Source organism: Panthera leo, chromosome F3, assembly GCF_018350215.1.
Source record: "Panthera leo isolate Ple1 chromosome F3, P.leo_Ple1_pat1.1, whole genome shotgun sequence".
Taxonomy (NCBI): domain Eukaryota; kingdom Metazoa; phylum Chordata; class Mammalia; order Carnivora; family Felidae; genus Panthera; species Panthera leo.
Window position 1 is genome coordinate 8,008,987 of NC_056696.1, and position 18,798 is coordinate 8,027,784.

Genomic DNA, 18,798 nt, shown 5'->3' on the forward strand with positions numbered 1-18,798 from the left:
GAGCTCTTATTGACTATTTTGTCGTAAAATTTAGAATAAAGGGAAATAAATAAATATTGTTGTGGGTGGATCATTTCATATTAATGTCACTAGCTTTATTCATTGAGTACCCACTAATATACCTGACATGGTATATTTATGCTGCTCTCTTCAGGATTCTTTTTGAGATAATGTTTAATTATATTGCCTAGGGGAGCCTGGGTGGCTCAGTCGGTTAAGCTTCTGACTTCTGCTCAGGTCATGATCTCACAGTTCATGAGTTCGAGCACCGCATCAGGCTCTATGCGGACAGCTCAGAGCCTGGAGCCTGCTCGGGATTCTGTGTCTCCCTCTCTCTCTGCCCTTTCCCCACTCATGCTCTATCTCTGTCTCTCAAAAATAAGTAAACATTAAAAAAATTTTTTTTAATTATATTGTCCTAGGTTAGAGTCTCTTCTAGACTAATGTGCTATCACTGCATTGCTTTAAACCCCTCTAAAAGCTTTTTGTTTGTTGTTTATAATCTATAGGGAAATAGGATAAAATGACAAAAATTTTAAATAATTTTTTGTGTTGTAAAATGAGTGGCTTAAAAAAAAAGTTTCTATTGGGAATGCAAATTGGTACAGCCACTCTGGAAAACAGTATGGAAGTTCCTCAAAAAATTATAAGTAGAACTACCCTATGACCCAGCAATCGCACTACTAGGTATTTATCCAAGGGATATGGGTATGCTGTTTCGAAAGGGCACATGCCCCCCAATGTTTGTAGCAGCATTATCAACAATAGCCAAAGTATGGAAGGAGCCAAAATGTCCATCGATGGGTGAATGGATAAAGAAGATGTGGTATATATGCAATGGAGTATTACTTGACAATTAAAAAGAATGAAATCTTGCCATTTGCAACTACGTGGATGGAACTAAAGGGTATTACACTAAGTGAAATTAGTCAGAGAAAGACAAATATCATATGACTTCATTCATATGAGGGCTTTAAGACACAGAACGGATGAACACAAGGGAAGGGAAGCAAAAATAATATAAAAACAGGGAGGGGGACAAAACATAAGAGACTCTTAAATATGGAGAACAAACAGAGGGTTATTGGAGGGGTAGTGGGAGGGGGGAATGGGCTAAATGGGTAAGAGGCATTAAGGAATTTACTCTTGAAATCATTGTTGCACTATATGCTAACTAACTTGGATGTAAATTAAAAAATTAAGTTAAATTAAAAAAAGACGACTACCTGGGGGGGGGGGTGGGGGATAAAGACACGTCTCTGACTTCAAGAATCTTATAGACTAGTGAAAGACATATAAACCCATAATGAAATAAATGCTAATTATGCAAAAAAAAAAAAAACAAACAAAACCCACAAAGAACAAACTGAGGGTTGATGGGGGGGCAGGGAAGTGGGAAATGGGTGATGGGCATTAAGGAGGGCACTTGCTGGGATAAGCACTGGGTGTTGTATGTAAGCAATGAATCATGGGAATCTACTCCCAAAGCCAAGAGCACACTGTATACACTGTATGTAGCTAACTTGACAATAAATTAGATTAAAAAAAAAAAAGAAAGGAAAAAGAAAAAAAAAACATTTCTTGGAGTAAAGGGGACAATGACCTATTCATGCAATGAGTGTCATGCAGCAGTTTAAAACCATACTTTAAAAGAATATTTAATGATGTTCAAGCATGATCAAGTGCAAAAAGCAGAATGCAAAACTATATGTAGAAAATACCAGTATTTTCAGATTGGTAGATTGGTATAGATAGTACACAGGAAAGAAGAATACCAAATGATAATGACGATTTTGTCTGAGTGGGACTGGGTGTGATTTATTTATTTTTTATATGATATTTTGAAAATAAATAGTTAACAGCAAACATTTTCTGGTTATACAACTAATAAATATCATTAAAATAAATAAAATTGGGGTGTCTGTGTTGGTTGAGGAGCCCGACATTGGGCTCAATCTCACAACTGTGAGATCATGACCCAAGCCGAAATCAAGAGTCAGATGCTTGACCAACTGAGCCACCCAGGTGCCCCTGCAGACTTTTATATAGTCAGTAAATGCAGCCTGGCTATTTGCATCCAACCAAGCAGAGAGTGGAAAAGGATAGGTTGTCAGATTCACATCATCAAAATATGGAACCAAACTAATTGGTTCTGCATCTTCAGATGTACGCCCTTGTAACTTTCATTTCATCCATTCACTTTGTTTATGTGGTAATTATTTCTTGGGCACCTTCCATTTGCTGAGCCCTGTGCTGGTTGCTTGGGTTGCTTGGATATGATAAAACATATCCCTGTCTTAAAGATATCAGGGGAACCTAGAGGAAAAGAACAATGGTCGTGTCTCCCTTGGGGTTTCCCTCACTTTCCTCCCTCAGCAGAGAGTAAGAGAAGCACACAGTGACAGGCAGGACGGGATTTGGAACAAGCTTCTCTTGGAAGGGGAGACCTGAGGGAAAGCAGAACACAAAGACTCCTTAAGGAAACAACCATCTGAGCTGATAGCACCTGGTCACAGGAGCACCTGTATCCTTAACAGCACCTTTCTCTAGAATCTGTAATTAGAGGCTGTCCCTGGACACTCTGGACCCTGAGCTTGTGGGGAGGCGTCTTGGTTCTTTGGAGATCCTGTGGCTTTAGGGATAAATGTCAGGGAGATGGAAGGAGAGGCAAAGCCAGCTGGTTTCAGCAGAGCTCTGAAGTTGTGTGTGCGTGTTTGTACACATATATGTATCTCATCACTAACCGAGTTATTCCTGGCTGTCTGGCCAGTGATCACTCTTTCCCCTCCTGTACATAATCCCTAAAAGCTTTGGGAATACTTAAAAATTGTTCTTTCCCTTCCCCATCCAGATTTATCTAATAAATAGAACCCAGGCAAAATTATTTGTTCTGGTGGCCATGGCTGCTGACCAGTGACCGCGGCCCTGTCTTCTGCCACATATGGCCATGAACCCCTGGAGACAGGGATGTCTCAGAATACAACACTTGGCCCAAAGATAAGGACCTGAGTGGCTGGACCTTCAGCTTCTGTTTCTAAGTGAAAATTGTATCAAGAGTGTGAATGTTGGTTATGATTGCGTTCAGTATTTTGAAATGAACTATGTCAGTTGAATGACCCAAAGGCTGGCATCTGATAGATCTCATTTCTGATCAAGCTGCAGAACTCATCCTGGCCTGCCAGGGGCATCTGTCCTGAAGCCATCATAATAAAGGTCTTAGAGCAAGAGGAGGTTGGGAAAGCCAGGGGATACAGGGTTTGAGGGCACTTTGCACAGAGTTTGGAAGGTGCTGGTAGTAACAGGAGATGGGGAGTAATTATCGAACCACCCTGTGTTTCATTTTTAATTTGCGCTAATGGGCCTTGTCGTGCTCTCTGTAGAAGATCTTGTAGAAGGTCTCCAGATCTCCTGGACTGCTTTTGATGAGAAAGGGGAAGAGAGAACTTGTTCAGAAGTCTCGATACAGCACTTGAATTCTTTAGCTGTTCTAAGATACTTAGTGGGGCTTGAAGGCTATGTTCGGGAATGAACATCAAGATTGCACTTGGAGGGCAGCCCTCCGCTGGCAGTGATGGAAGTAATTGTTTCCCACAGGATTTTGAAAAGCCATCAGTTCCCGACTTTTCTAAGGGAAAGCTGCTTCTCACTTTTCTTTATCTTCTCTTTCTTGACAGTCCCAGCAGAAATGCATTGTGATCTTCGCCCTGGTATGCTGCTTTGCCATTCTTGTCGCGTTGATATTTTCTGCCGTGGACATCATGGGAGAGGATGAGGATGGTCTCTCAGAAAAAAATTGTCAAAATAAATGTCGGTAAGAGGTAACAAACAAAACTTCTCTTTTAGGGGGTGGGCAGGAAAGCCAAAGAGAACCCTAGACAGTGGAGAGAAAATTAGAAACACATGTGATCATCCATCATCCCCTTGGGCTGAAGCTGAGGCAGGAGTCTGTCCAGCCGATGCTCTTACTTTTTAGACCAAGGGAATGAACATGAGCCATGATTTCATTCAATTACAGTTCTATACAGTTTGGACATACTCTGTAGGGAGGGATGGTTGACAAGGTGAAATTTTGTACCGTCTGCATTTCTGGAGACCCCTCTCTATGAGGTTTTGGTTTGTTTCGTGATAAGCCTGGAAAAAATGAGTGCCCCAAATGGACAAAGGGCACCATGCTAGCTGTCACATCAAATGGAAGGTAAAAAAGCACCGATCTCAAGAAAAATTCCAACTTAAACTTTGGGATTAAATAAATCAGGGTGTCCTATAAGAAGACAGACATCTCCTCAATCTGTCTCTATGTATGTATTATGTCTCTTCAGTTACCTTAAATAACATTTCTTTGGGGTCATCCCTGACCGGCAGAGCCTTCAGAGCATGGTTTTTATCCCCATAAATCTCATCCAACTGTTTGTAAGCTGCTACTTTTTAAATTTTAGGTCATGGAGAGGATGTAGGAAAGTGTCAAGGTTGGTGGGGAGATAGATAAGGAGTCTATATTTATTACATGTTACTGCAGAGCTGAAGTTAGGGCACACAACTACAATAGTTAGTATAAACTAGAGGTTATAAATGAATTTTAATTGTAATTTTTCCCTGTGGCAAGCATTAGTCTAAGTGCCCCTCTTTTCTGGCTTAAGATCAACAGCAACTTGGTAATGTGTACATGAGTTTTTATCTTGGATATTTTTCCTTGCGGGTTGAATGTAAGACACAAAAAGTGTCTGGATAAGACAATTGAAGTTTTGGTTTTTTTTTAACCCATGGTACATTACAGTCTAGTTACCAGACAGCAACATTCTATACAGAACAAAGGATACAAAAGAGAAATGAGCATACATTTTAGATTTATTCTAACTTGTTGGGAAGGGGCTCCTAACTGTATTTACTTTCCAGACTTGATTTGGGAGAAAAATTGTGTTGGGATTATAATTGAAGTGATAGAATGACAGTAGATTGTCACCGTCTTCCTCCTGAATACTCCTGCATTGGTACCTTCTGAGAACCCCATTATGCGACAAATAGAAACATCCGTGGATGAGGGGCCGGTGATTCATCTTAGTCCGTGGATTGACTCTGACCCCTCTCACCTCACTTGGTGATAAAGTGTGCTGGGTACTTCACATGGCCAACCCCAGCACCCAGAAAGCAACTTTATAAAGGTCAAACTATACCAACTTCTGTGAGACCAAATATGCAGGACCTTTTAACACACATTACCAGGTATTTGTGATTTTCAACAAAAAAAAACGAGGGAGCCTTACAACTATTCCTCTTTTCACTTGTGAGAAGCTATACTTTGATCCAGTTTTTACTTTAAACTCAGACAGGTGGAATTTGGGTCTGCTGACTGCTTCCATTTAAATCAATAATTAAATCCTAATGACTCAACGCTGCTTCACCCTCAATCTGGAACATGTGCTTCCAATTACCCACCATTCCCGGCTGCCTTTCCCCTTGGTAGTGGAATCACTGGCTGGTTACTGGGTTCCACCTCCCGGAGCCAGGTTTTCTAGAACATGCAGCCCCTCCAATCTCCCTCTCTTCTGCAGCCTTGGCCCCTGTTTGTGTTTCTCCTGCATTCTTAGCCATTCAGTAGGTGCTTCTGGTATGCCTGCCATCCCCTAACCTCATCCCGAGGAGCTTCTGCTTTTTTTCCTCTCCAGCACACAGGATGTCGGGTTACTGCAGTTCCTCGTACCCATCCAGTCCCAGTCTCCAGACAACCCATGGCCACACCGTCCATTCTCGGTAGTTCTCATTTTAACATGATGGAACTTTCTCACATAATCTGCTCCCTCCTTATCCAGAGGTAACATCACCTGCTAATTCTGGCACTTTCCACCTTCTCTCGTCCATGCCTAACAACCTCCCAACCATCAGTTCCATCTCTCGCCATTGTACTTCATAACTAAAATTAACTTCCCAAGACCCTAGCCTGCTGTTTTTACCACCTCAAGTCAATAAATCTAATGTCCATTTCACATTATACTTCCAAGTAAGCCTAATGCAGTGAACAGCCGTAGACTTTGAAATCAGAAAGATCTGGATTTGGATCTACATTATAGCACTTACTAACTCTGTAAATTTGGACAAGAAATTAGTTTCATTATTTCATTCAATACCCATTTACAGCACATGGCAGGAGTGAAGGAGGAGCTCCAATGCAGTTAATAATGAGACAGTTGTGGCTTTGTTGCTACAGAGAGGACTTGGGGCGTAGCCTGGCACGGTAAAAGAAGGGACCCTAGGCCTTGGCCTCCACTCCCTCCTGGTGGGTTATGAAGGATATTTTAGAATTGTTTCTCTTAAAAGTGGTAGATTAAAAGAAATCTGTCTCACGAAGCTTTATTGGTAAATTGCATACCCCACAAGAAAGCAGCAGGAAACTCATAACAAGCAATATGTAAATACTCCCCTCTCCTTCCCTTCCACGGTGGTAAAACCCCCTTCTCTCTTCACACCAACTTCCTATTCCTCCCACATCCTCACTTCTCCTGAATCTGCTTTATTCTAAGTGTAGTCTTTGGTTATGGGGAAGGAAATGAAGACAACTGCAGGAGAATCGAGACTTTATTCAGGGCTGGCTATGGCAAAGCAGTCAGCCACCATCACTCGTGTTTTGGCAGAGACTCAAAGACAGGTAGAGGATCTGGTGAGTTTTCTAGTGGAAAAAGGGAAGCCTTTAGGTGTGCCCTGCTAGGGCCCTGGTAGGGGTTGTTGGCCTAGGGGAAGCTGGATGCTGGCCAGCTTCTAGAATCAAGACATCTGCTTGGTCCTGAGTTGGAAGGAGGGACAAAAATTAGGGAAGCTGGTAGTTATTAATCAAGTCCCAGCCATTTGGAGCGCAAGGTTACAGGAATTATTGTTTGGTGTCTTGGATTGTTACTAGAAATAGCCTGACTTCCTACGAGCCTGTCTTACTGCCGGCTGGCTTCGTGGGCTGGTTATTGTAGGTGAGAGGTTGGTGTCTTGGTCAGGCTGCTGCAGCTTGTGGGGTGGAGTCTAGTTTTTATATACATGGTCTTGCCATTGTTCATTTGCATATTTAATCTCCCAGTTCTTAGAATCTCTTTCTATACCAGCCCCATTTGTTTTAATTTTCTTCTTCTCCATCTGCTAGACCATGGCTGGTGTGTCCATCATGCTTGATGCAGGATCCTAACGTCTTCACCTGCCTCCTTGGATCTCTTGCTTCAGCCACCCTGCCAGTCCTTTCTGCTGGTTGACTCCTGATTCCACCCATCCTTGTCCTCAGAGAAGCCTCAGCCATAGCTCCAGTCCTATTACAGCCTGTTGAGGAGAGGGAGTTGGACTGTGCTTTCCCAGGTTTCCCCAGACAGGGTTGCCCCTGGCGAGAGAGGAGGGATAGTTTGGAGATGTACCACGGAGTATGGTGTGCTGATGCAGACCTGGCGGGGGACACTGCCTCCTGCAGAAAGCTCCCAGTAGTATGCCAATCTCAACTTAGTGCCTCTGCACAAAAGTCTATCTCTTCGTCTCCCGACCTCCTTCTCATCTTGGCACCGAGCTCCCTAGACTCTAGCTCGGGGGGGCACTAAACAGGATCACATGATGCTTACCTTCCAGGTGCCATTTACCTCCCTGGCCTCCAGTTTCCTCTTTATGTTTTCTCCTTCTGGTGTCATTATTGTGAAGAGTGCTTGCTGCCTGCTCATTTCAACCTTTGCTGAGATCTTGCTGCCTTGTAATTAAACTCCCCATGTGTTTGTAGCTCTCCTTGGTCCTGAAAGTTGGAAGACTACATGGCAGTCTAGCCCACCAGTGCCTTCCCTTCCTGCTGTTGTGATGGCCTCTCCCCAAGATCTCATCCACTGCAGCCTTTCCTACACACTGCTGACCCTTGAATAATGCAGGTTCGAACTGCACAGGTCCACTAATAATGCAGATTGTTTTTGATCAATACAGTCCTGTAAATGTACTTCTTTCCCTGATGATTTTCTTAAGAACATTTTCTTCTCTCTAGCTTACCTTATTGGAAGGATACAGTATGTATTACTTAACCGACTGTTGATTTTATCAGTGAGGCCTCTGCTCAACAGTAGGCTATGAGTAGTTATGTTTGGGGGAGGCCAGAAGTTACACGTGGAGTTTTGACTGCACAGAGTTCGGCACCTGTAACCCCTGCGTTGTTCAAGGGGCATCTGTATGTTGCTTTAATTCATCTTATCTCTACTAACTAGCCAAGTAGCCAAGATGCCTTTCTATCCTCTGATAGATTACTACTCGAAATCATACTGCCCACTCAATGTTTCCCTAACTTTTATGTCTTTCTGAAAAAATTTATCTCCCTATAAAAAATATCCTGTTTATATTTTTTCTGACATCTCGTTTTATTTTCTCCTTTCTGTTACTTTGCTGCTAAAATATTGTACTAATAGTAGGTTAGTGATGCTCCCGACTGGCATAATTTTCCACATGCATCTGAAATAGCAGCTGCTCTTATCTTCCCAAGTGTCTTTTAAAAGGACTTAATTGTGCCAGGAGACAAGATCTTTGACATCAGTAAATGACTTTGACCTATTTCTTTGCCTCTTTGTACCAAATTTCAGTGTATTTTCCATCATTTTCCTTTGTGTTTAATTGCTGATTCAGTCTCTATAAATATCGACCTCTGTGTCACTTGACCACTACAGATGGTGAAGGGCAGATTTTCTGGTTTCTTCTGGAAAACTGCATCTCAGTGGGCTCAGGGGCATCACTGCATAGTTAAGAATGGCTTCACCTGCCAGTTGAGACTGTATACATCCTGTGGCTTGGCTCTTTTATGATTTGCTGGTGCCTCTAATTATAATTTTATACCATTCTTGCAAGAGATAAGTGCGCTGTGCAGGTTCCCACACGACACATCCCCAGGGACCAGTAGGGACACTGGAACTTACATCCAGGTGCTGTTCACCTGCAGAACACCTGCTCACATGTGCACTGGCCACCCTTTCAGGTAAGAGGCCTCCATTTTGTATTTTTCAGCTGTGTCTCTCTCACCTCTCATCCATTGCTGTGGGTCATTACTTCCCCACTCAGTAGAGACACCATTACACATTTACTAGAAGGACTTTTCTTAATTACATCTCCCTGATAAATGCACAGAGAAACAGTCCACATCCTCCTCCTTCTCCACCCCAGGCCCAATTCCTATAATAACTTGGCAGCTAATTTCTATAAACTATCATTAACTGCATAAACATAAAATTGGGGTGGGTTATCATTGTCTTCTAATCATGTTGATTGACACTTGCTCCTGGATCTCCTCACGCTTGTCCCTCATCCTCCTGAATCAGCCACATGTCTGTGTGGCTACTGTCCTGGTGGGGCTTACTCTTGCCTCCAAATCTGCATATCCATTTGAGCTTTTGCCTACTTGGCCTGAAGCATGAGGGATTAGACCAACAAAATCTACATCTATGATTCCTACTGTTCCTGAACCTGGGGATTTTCTTTAATCCTAGTGAAAGGACTTGAGTCTGCACAGATTGGGGCCCATGAAATATCTAAGCCTGGGTAACCAATGTATAAATTACCAGAATGGTTCACCATTAAAGAGTGGCCTAGACCACCACAGGAAGTATAGCAAGAGCCAGACTCACTTGGTAATATACCAGCCCTCTACATGTGCATTTTTCACATCAGGTTTTCAATAGAGAAATTGAAAATTTTATTTCAATTTCTCTATTGAAAACCTGACTTCTCTGTTTTATATTTTCTTATACTTTGTTTTATGACTTTGTTCCTCTGATCCACTATTTTCTTACTTAAAATAATAAACAATATCTCTACACATATCTATATTAATAACCCAGTTGCAGCTCTAGTGTAGGACATCCATAATTTAGTCCATCAATATATAACATTTCTAGAAAAGAGTATTGAGAAACTTTTGTGCATTGACAATCACTTCCTTGTGTTTTGTCCTTTCTCTTTTGAGTATCATGACCTTACAGCTATCTTTACAGACTCAAACTTGCTCCAGTGGGCTTTAATCATTGTTTTCCCTTTAATTCCCAAACTGTCATTACTTGGCCAGTGGCAGCTATATTTTCTCCTTTTTGACACTATTCCAGATATCTCTGAGAGCAGCTTTGCTTTCTGGCCCCATTTTGAATTTTCTTGCTCTGGGATATGGTATTATCTACTCTCCAATGAGCTCTGGTTCCTTTTTTGTGAAGAATTCTTTTAAAAACCAGAATCTAGGGGTGCCTGGGTGGCTCAGTCAGTTGAGCGTCCAACTTCAGGTCAGGTCATGATCCCACGGCTTGTGAGTTCAAGCCCCACATCAGGCTCTGTGCTGACAGATCAGAGCCTGGAACCTGCTTCAGATTCTGTCTCCATCTCTCTCTGCCCCTCCCTTGCAGTCCCACACACTGTCTCTCTCCCTCCCACCACCCCCCCCCCCTTTCTCTCAAATATAAATAAACATTAAAAATTTTTTTTTAAAAAACAGAATCTAAGTTCTAGGGTGTCATTAGATTGTCCCACAAGTGTGTTGGTGGTAGATAAAATAATACCAGAGGAAAGGTGCTTTAAATTACTTTTGTGACTGAGCAATGTCCCTCACTCCTTCTTTCCCTTCCTTTTATAGACATCAGAACAGGGACTGTGGGGCCAAGTTATCTGGGTTTCAGTATGGCTGTACCACTTAGGAGATTTGCAATCTTGAGCAAGTTTCTTGATTTTACTGTACCACTTGTTTTTATCAGTGTAATGAAGATAATCATTTTGTCTTACTTGAAAGACTTCTGGAAGGATGAAATATATTAATGCAAGTGCCTTTCATACAGTAGCATCTGTCATACAATAAATGCTCAGAAAATTGGCTGTTAACTCCTTTTATGAAGGAACACGAGTTCATGCCAGTGTTCATAGCCTCTTTAAAGTTTCTTTGTACTTTGCTCCAAAGTAAGGAAGAGCTTATAATCCATTTTCCATTCTTTTCTTAAACTACAAGTTTTTCCATTTATGTACATTAACTTTGAATTATCCTGCTTTATATTGACAAACCCAACCATGTTTTTAAATTAGTTTCTCCCTGGGGCGCCTCCCTGGGTGGCCTAATCGGTTAAGTGGCGGACTTCGGCTCAGATCATGATCTCGCGGTCCCTGAGTTCAAGCCCTGCGTCGGGCTCTGTGCTGATAGCTCAGAGCCTGGAGCCTGTTTCAGATTCTGTGTCTCCCTCTCTCTGACCCTCCCCTGTTCATGCTCTGTCTCTCCCTGTCTCAAAAATAAATAAAACGTTAAAAAAATTAGAAAAAAAATAAATTAGAGTTTCTCCCTAAATTTCTCCCAAATTTAGAAGATTCCATTTGGTTTTTGGCTTCAGTGTTTGGTATCCGAGCACTTTTCTGACTGTCTAAAAAGGAAGAAAAACTTTAATCTACATCTGCATCTGAAGGGAACATCAAAGAACTTAAAAGCCTAGAGCACCTGGTCCTACAAATAGATTTCCAATGTACCAACCCAACAAAAATGATGAAAGATAGAATAAAAGCAGAAACTCGCTCTAAAGCTTTTGTTTTACATCCTTCCCCGGTTTCTCCATTTGAGCACACAACGAACCTAGTTCCTGTATAATTTTCTTGATGTGTTCTTCCTTTTATAGTGCCAGTATCCATTTCTTACCAAATCATACAGGTTCTGAGGAAGGAGAGGAGATGGTACTGTGTGTAGCACACTCTCTTAAACTGAAGTGAGCATGTCACCCATTTCTGGTCGGCCCCATCTTGCCTCCTTCCAGTTTTGCACTTCTCTGTCTTTCCTGGAGCCCTGGCCTTCTCCTGAGTCTCTGATCAGAGATTATTTCATTGACAAGATGGCGTCCACCTAGTAGAACTCCTGCAGCTTGGGCCTTCTATTGACGTTCTCAGCCCTTCTGTCTCTCTATTGTCTACTCCACTAGGTCAGAACTCCCTGAGAACCCAAGATCCCATCAGTTTTTCTCTTTTGCATCTTCTTCAGTGGCTCACACATTAGGACTGAGCAGTTCCTTTTTTCTAATGGGCAGTGATTTTGTGTAAACACAAGTATAAATTATAGGAGTGTACCACTCATTGAGATAGTATGTATTATCTAGATTAATTTATTACTCTCCATGGTGGAATTTGCTTTGGGGGAATAACTAAGGATTATGACAGGAAGCATGGAAGTTTATAGATTGTATACTTAAAGGCCATCACATGGAAATGAGTTAGAAGAAACCTGGGGAATTGCTAAAATTAAATAGAATAATCTGACACATAATTTTTTTTTCTAACTAGCATCAAATAAACAACTTTTATAATAATTGGGAATGGAGGGAGGCCTCTGGGTAGCTCAGTCAGTTAAGTGTCAACTTTTGATTTTGTCTCAGGTCATGATCCCAGGACACTGGGATCTTCCTCTCTCTGCCACTTGCTTGCTCTAAAATAAAAAAAAAAAAAATGGGAATAAATAAAATTAAAAAAAAATGGGAATGGAGGGCAAATTCTTGGTTTTAAATGAAGGAAAACAGAAGTTCTCAGACTTCTAAATTCAGATATTTTTGTTCTTCTGAACTCTACTCTCATATGAAACAGCATATACCAACATCTTGGTTTCACCATTGGGTCAAGTAAAATTCAAATTTCCTGAATCATGAGAGATCCAATAGCCCAGGACCATGAAAGTACCATTTATATTCCAACACATAAAATCTCAAAGATTGTTTTTAAAATAATCTTTTATCTTTAACATCTAATGTTTAAAGGAAGATATTTGAGAGAGTGTGATACTTGCTGATGTCTATAATTACCACTTTGGGAAGCAGCAAAGCTAATTATTTCAAAGTTTTAATTATAATGAAGCTTAATATATGATTAACGATGTTGACATTTCCTGTTGCCACGTTTGTTCTCCAAAGAGATAATTTGAATGTGGGATATATTTTTCAAAAAGTTCACCGAACCCTTGTAGGCACAGCCATAATTGATAATCATGAATAGCTTAGGGGACAGAAAACACAGCTGCCTGTGCAGGAAAAGCCTGTCCAAGTGACCAAGGAGAGCTTAATCCTTATCTGAAGTGAGAGAAACATTGACCGAGGGTGTGGGGAAAAAAATAAAAAGAAAACCTACGTGGGTATGCTTGGTGGATATTCATGTATTTGGTTATAGACCTGTAATTAGAATAACGTGGTAATCAGAACTTTCAATTAAAGAAATTGCCAGGAAAATCTGTTACAGAATTCACTGGAACTCAGCTTCCAAAGTCTTATAACTTTTGGTATTGAGGACAGCTTGCAGGTCGGGAATGTAGCATTTAAGAACAGGGTCATGTTTCAGAGGAGAGACTTAGAACAGTGAGTCTGGAAGAGATAGCTTCGAGCAGCGAAAGCTTCTGCAATCAGATCACAAGTCCGAAGTTGGTTTTTAGATTTGACTCACATTTGATGTGGTGATGTGTCTGGAGCCCTGAACTTAGGCGCAGAAGACCTGGAATCACCCCGTTCCTGCCTTCAACAGAGCTGGTCACCTCATGGAAGCTTCCTCAAGGAAACTAGTCACCTCAGCATTCTCATTTTAGAACTGACAACCCCCCTTCCATGCTGCCGTGAGGCAAGAGTGAGGGACTGCTCATGTGCAAGATGGCAAAGTGCCCATCGAGTGAGTTGTTCTGTCATCCACTTGTATTTTGAGTCATACTCACAAAGACAGATAGCATCTGGGGCCAGAAATGACATTTAAAAACATTTGTTTTAAAATTTTTAAAGAGAGAAAGTATGCAAGCAGGGCAAGTGGCAGAGGGAGAGAGAGACTGAGAATCTTAAGCAGGATCCATGCTCAGCGCAGAACGTGGCAGGACTCTGGAATCATGACTGAGCCGAAATCAAGAGTCAGATGATCAACTGACTGAGCCACTCAGGTGCCCCGTCATTTTGGATATAAACCGCAACCTTGTGAGTTTCTGCTTTTACAGAAATTGAATTGTCATTTGCTGAAGCCATGCCAAGCCATGGGGAAGTTTCAGAGCCCTGGCCCTCGTCAGGTGGTGGAGGTCAACGTGCAGTGTCTGTGTGATGCCCAAGCAATGCTTCCAGCTTGGTGTCCCAGAGACGTGTGTGTGTCTCATCGTGGCCACCTGCTCTACCAGCTCGATGGTTTAACCTGCCTGCTTCACCTGTAAAACGGTGGTGGCCATAATAGTATATAGTCCATAGGGTTTTAACTAAAATGTGTAGCTTGTTTGACTGAAAAGGAGAAACCTCCACACGTTGGAGATCTTGTCCCTTAAGGTTCCTCAGCAAAGCTCATCTTAGATTTTCCTCAGTCAACATTCCTTATTTTGCTGCACCCATATTTCTAAGTTATACCATTGGATCTTTGCCTCTTCAAACGGGTGTTTATGCAGCTGAAAAACTGATACATACAGATGATAAAAATATACAAATGCAGAGTCTTACAATGAAATCATCTCCCAGTACAGACCCTGGGTCTCCTGGCCCAGAGGCAAACATGGCTAACACATTTTTGTATATCCTTCCAAAAATATGATTTTATATTGCATGTGTGTATATAGGTATACATTTGTATATGTATGTATAAGTAATGTGTATATCTATATATCTGTCACCTTTTTTCTAACAAATGGAAGCCTATAGACCTGGATTTGCATCTTGTTTTTCTGCCTTAAACAGTTTTTTTTTTTTTTTCCTGGACATCTTTACCAATTAAAATGTGTTCATCTGGGGCACCTGGCTGGCTCATTCAATAGAGTGTGTGGCTCTTGACCTCGGGCTTGTGAGTTTAAGCCCCACGTTGGGTGTAGAGATTACTTAAATAAGTAAACTTAAAATATGTAGATCCTTGGGTACATAGCACTCATTTTATAGATATAATATTGTATGTCTGTCCTTCATTGATTTGAAGGACACTTATGGTCTTTGGAGGTCTGCAGTGAGTATCCTAACGTATACACTTGGGCATATGTAGGAGAATATCTTGAAATTCCTAGAAATGAAATTTCTAGGTCAAAGGGTAAATGCATTTTGAATTTGGACAAATAGTACAAATTGTATTCCAAAGGGTCTGTATCATTCAGATGTAACACCAGTTTTCTCTAATCTTGCCATCATTGCATAGGATCACATCCTTTATCTTTGCCCATCTGATAAAGGCAAAAAATGGTATTTTTATTGTTTTTAAAGAAAATCATGAGGAAGGTTGAAAATGTCTACTTCTTCATCTATGACTTGCTGTTTATGACCTTTGTAGAGCAGAGTTACAAAAAGTGTGCCTTGCTGAAGGACCCAGTAAAACATAGCAAAGTATCTGAGGCCAATACAATAGTCATCATAGTAAGAGTAATAGTAACAAAATAAATGGCATCACACACAGCACGTCTGATTTATCAGAGAGGTAAAATGAGATTTTTGAGCCATTTCTATGGATTTAGAAACACCACGTTGCAGGAGATAGTCACAGGTAATTATTAATGTCTTTTCCAAAACACTGGAAATTGATTATTTGTGCATCCATACGGTGAACTTCCGCTGTGATCTTTTTGCTTCAATAATTGTGACATTTCCTACATAAGATAAGCCAAGCTTGTCCCATATTATAAATGAAGTACTTTATTCTGAGTGCTCTTGGAAGTATTGCAGGCTGGGATGTTTTCTTATCTAGTTTTTATGCAAATGCTTTCTTGTCTTTAGCATGCAGTTCTCACTGATGCTATTTACTGGTACCTGGGGGCACAGTCTGCTATTATATTCTCATCTGACCATCACATTATCTTGGCAGATAGTTATTCTTACATACTGTGTCTGGAACTGAACTTCCAGGCGGTGGTGAGCTGTGACTTGCCACAAGTGAGCACTTCTTATTTATTTTTATTTTTTTAACGTTTATTTTTGAGAAAGAGAGAGAGAGTGCGCACAAGCAGGAGAAGGGCAGAGAGACAGAATCTGAAGCAGGCTCCAGGTTCTCAGCTGTCTGCACAGAACCAGATGTGGGGCTCGAATCCACAAACCATGAGATCATGACCTGAGCCAAAGTCCACCGCTTAACTGACTGAGCCACCCAGATGCCTCAAGTGACCACTTTTTAAATATTACATGGTTTTATTGTGGCAACTATCACTTCTCATGTGACTGTCATATACCAGCTACTCTGAAGGTTACCTAATGTTATATCTCTGATTCTTACAATAAAGCAGATACTATTGTTCTTATTTTACAGATGAAATGATAGGTTCAAACTTATTACATAATCTACCCACATAGTAAGAGTCAAGCTGAGTTCAAATTCAGATCTGACTCCTTCCTTATTGTTTTTTAAGGCTTATTTCTTTATTTTGAGAGAGAGCACAGTGGGGGAGGAACAGAGAGCGAGGGAGAGAGAGAATCCCAAGCAGGCTCCGTGCTGTCAGTGCAGATCCCAGTGTGGGAAAAGCTTAGGTTAAGATTTTATGCCAGTTGACTATTGTGTGCCCCAGAGATGAGTCCCAGGAAGACATGTGGGTTCTGAGTCATTGCTCTCCCTCACGAAGCTTGCCCACCTGAAGCTGGGCCCCAGTGCACAGCTCCGGGCTTCTCTCTGAACCTTCCCACAAGACACTCCCCCCTTGCCAGACCCTGGTCCTCTTCCTCCTAGACACCCTGGTCCTGAGGCCTCAGCACGTGTCCACAGGACCCACCACATGCATCACGCAGAGAAGGGGCACTTTTCAGTGACCATCTGCCCACTATTGAAGCTTCCCCATTGATTTCTCTCCATCCCCCTCCCAAAATCTCTTTCTGAATTCTGCAAGACTTTAAGATATAAAACCTTGCATTGCATTTTTTAGCCCCAAATTTATCTGAAGCCTTAGGTCAGGAGATTGTGTTTCTGCACGAAGTAGAGACTGGCTTTCTGTGAACCTGAGTGAGTTGCTCTGCTTTGTTCCACACAAAGTTCTGATGCTCATGAGGTTCAGGTCCTCTGCCCTCCATGTGTGGATAACCTCTCCTTTGCCAATTTGCGTCCTACGTTGTGGTAGGTCCAGAGGTCTCCGTGGGCCCTAATAGCGGCCAGGCTTTGGCCGACCTACCTGTTGCTACCTCTTCTGGGCACAGCTGCCTTCTGTGTCCACCTCTCGCGTTTCCCTGAGGCCATCTTGCTTGCTTTGCCCTGGTTGCCTGGGTCCCCGTGATTTACCACACTGGCTGCTGCCACAATGCCCAGAGTTGCCTGCTCTTATAGTACTTGTTACCTGCTGGTGAATGGCAGGTACTCATTTTCCAGTAATTTACCCAGTCCCCAAAGGAGGCTTATTTCACAAAACGAGAGCATCTTGAAGTCTCTGAAAATTCTCCTTAGATAAGTGAACTATACGCACTTCTTAGTCTGACTCAGTCCATAGTGTTGAGCTGAGCTACTTTTTCTTTTTTTTTAATGTTTATTTATTTATTTTGAGAGAGAGAGAGAGAGAGAGAGAGAGAGAGAGAGGCAGAGGGAGAGGTAGAAAGAGAATCCCAAGGAGGCTTCTCTCTCAGCACAGACCCCGATGTGGGGCTCCATCCCAGGATGGTGAGATCATGACCTGACCTGAAATCAAGAGTCAGACACGTAAGGGACTGAGCCACCCTGGTGCCCCTGAGCTACTTTTTATAAAGGCTTTTGTGAGTTCAGTTGTCTTTACTTTAGTGTTAAAAAAAAAAAAAAAAAAAAAAAAAAAAAAGGATTAGGAGCCATAGCTAAGAGGGAGACTCCCCTCCCCTCTCCCAGTTTGAACATAGGGCATCTTAGAGTCCAAAAGTATTAACACCAGATGCAGTGTATCTCTCACAATACTCTTGCATGAATGAGTATTGAGTTTGGAGTTTGGTTCAAAATAGAGAATTAATGAAATTTGAGTCAATGGACTAAGACACTCTCAATTTATGTGTAAATCAGTCTAGCCTTGGAGGTATGATAGTGAAGGTTGATTATATTGCTTTGGGTCTACTGTGTCTATTTTCAGCGTTCAGGCATTAATAATTATGGTCTTAGTGACCCCAATTTTAATCTGTCTTGGCAGTAAGGATATATTAAAAGACCCCCTTTACAGGGTACTATTGTTTTGGCAATTCTATGGCAGGTGAGTTGGGATGAGATGTCTCAAGTGTGTGCTTTATTATTTTTCTGATTGACATTTTGGTCCCTATTACAAATTTGGTAAAGAAGGGAGGGTGAGATTTGTCATTTGTATACATTATCACTAAATTTTCATTCCATGCTTAGTCCCAAGGATGTCATAGAGTACCCATTTGGTTAGGCTGGTAATGCAAACACCAGATACCCCGTGTCTTAATCGTTACACATTTATATGTCTTCTCTTCCAGACTGTGAGCTTGTTGAGATGGGGAACACTGATGAATGCAAATGTGTCTGGCAGCTGACAGGATCTCAGACACCCAAGGGTGATGATGGAAGGGACGAGGAACCTAGTATTCTAGATGGGGACCTAGCATTCTCTGGCCCAGTGCCTCAGACAGAGAGTACTCAAATAATTGTTAATTCCTGTGCAAGTAGAAAAATGGAAGAAAAAGAAGAAAAAAAACCATTATTATGGGATAGCAAAAGGGGAAATAGACCAGGGAAAGGAAAGTTTTTAGCCTCCACTGACTTCTCTGGGTAAACTTGGGAAAGTCACTCAGTTCTTCTGGGTTTCTATTTTTCCATCTGTAAAATGGGGAGATCATCTAACATGACCTCCAAACTCCTTTCTTCCTCTAACAATTGTACAAGTCTATGGCATGCCAAAAGATTGAGAGAGTTGTACATATTTCATTACCATGTATGAACAACATG

At 41.6% G+C, this 18,798-nt stretch overlaps 1 protein-coding gene and 1 long non-coding RNA gene across 2 annotated transcripts in view; one reads left to right on the plus strand and one right to left on the minus strand.

Moving 5' to 3' along the window:
• PLD5 (phospholipase D family member 5) overlaps positions 1-18,798 on the plus strand; it is a 336,282-nt gene that overhangs the window by 88,096 nt on the left and 229,388 nt on the right. Inside the window, exon 2 of the mRNA XM_042925274.1 lies at positions 3,675-3,811. Within this exon, the coding sequence (XP_042781208.1) occupies positions 3,675-3,811 (137 nt within the window). The remainder of the gene's footprint in view (positions 1-3,674; positions 3,812-18,798) is intronic.
• On the minus strand, positions 3,317-11,852 carry LOC122211832. The gene is made up of 2 exons (XR_006198862.1): positions 11,636-11,852; positions 3,317-3,871 (listed from the first exon to the last, which is right to left on the minus strand). It is a non-coding gene; the product is annotated as an uncharacterized LOC122211832 (long non-coding RNA).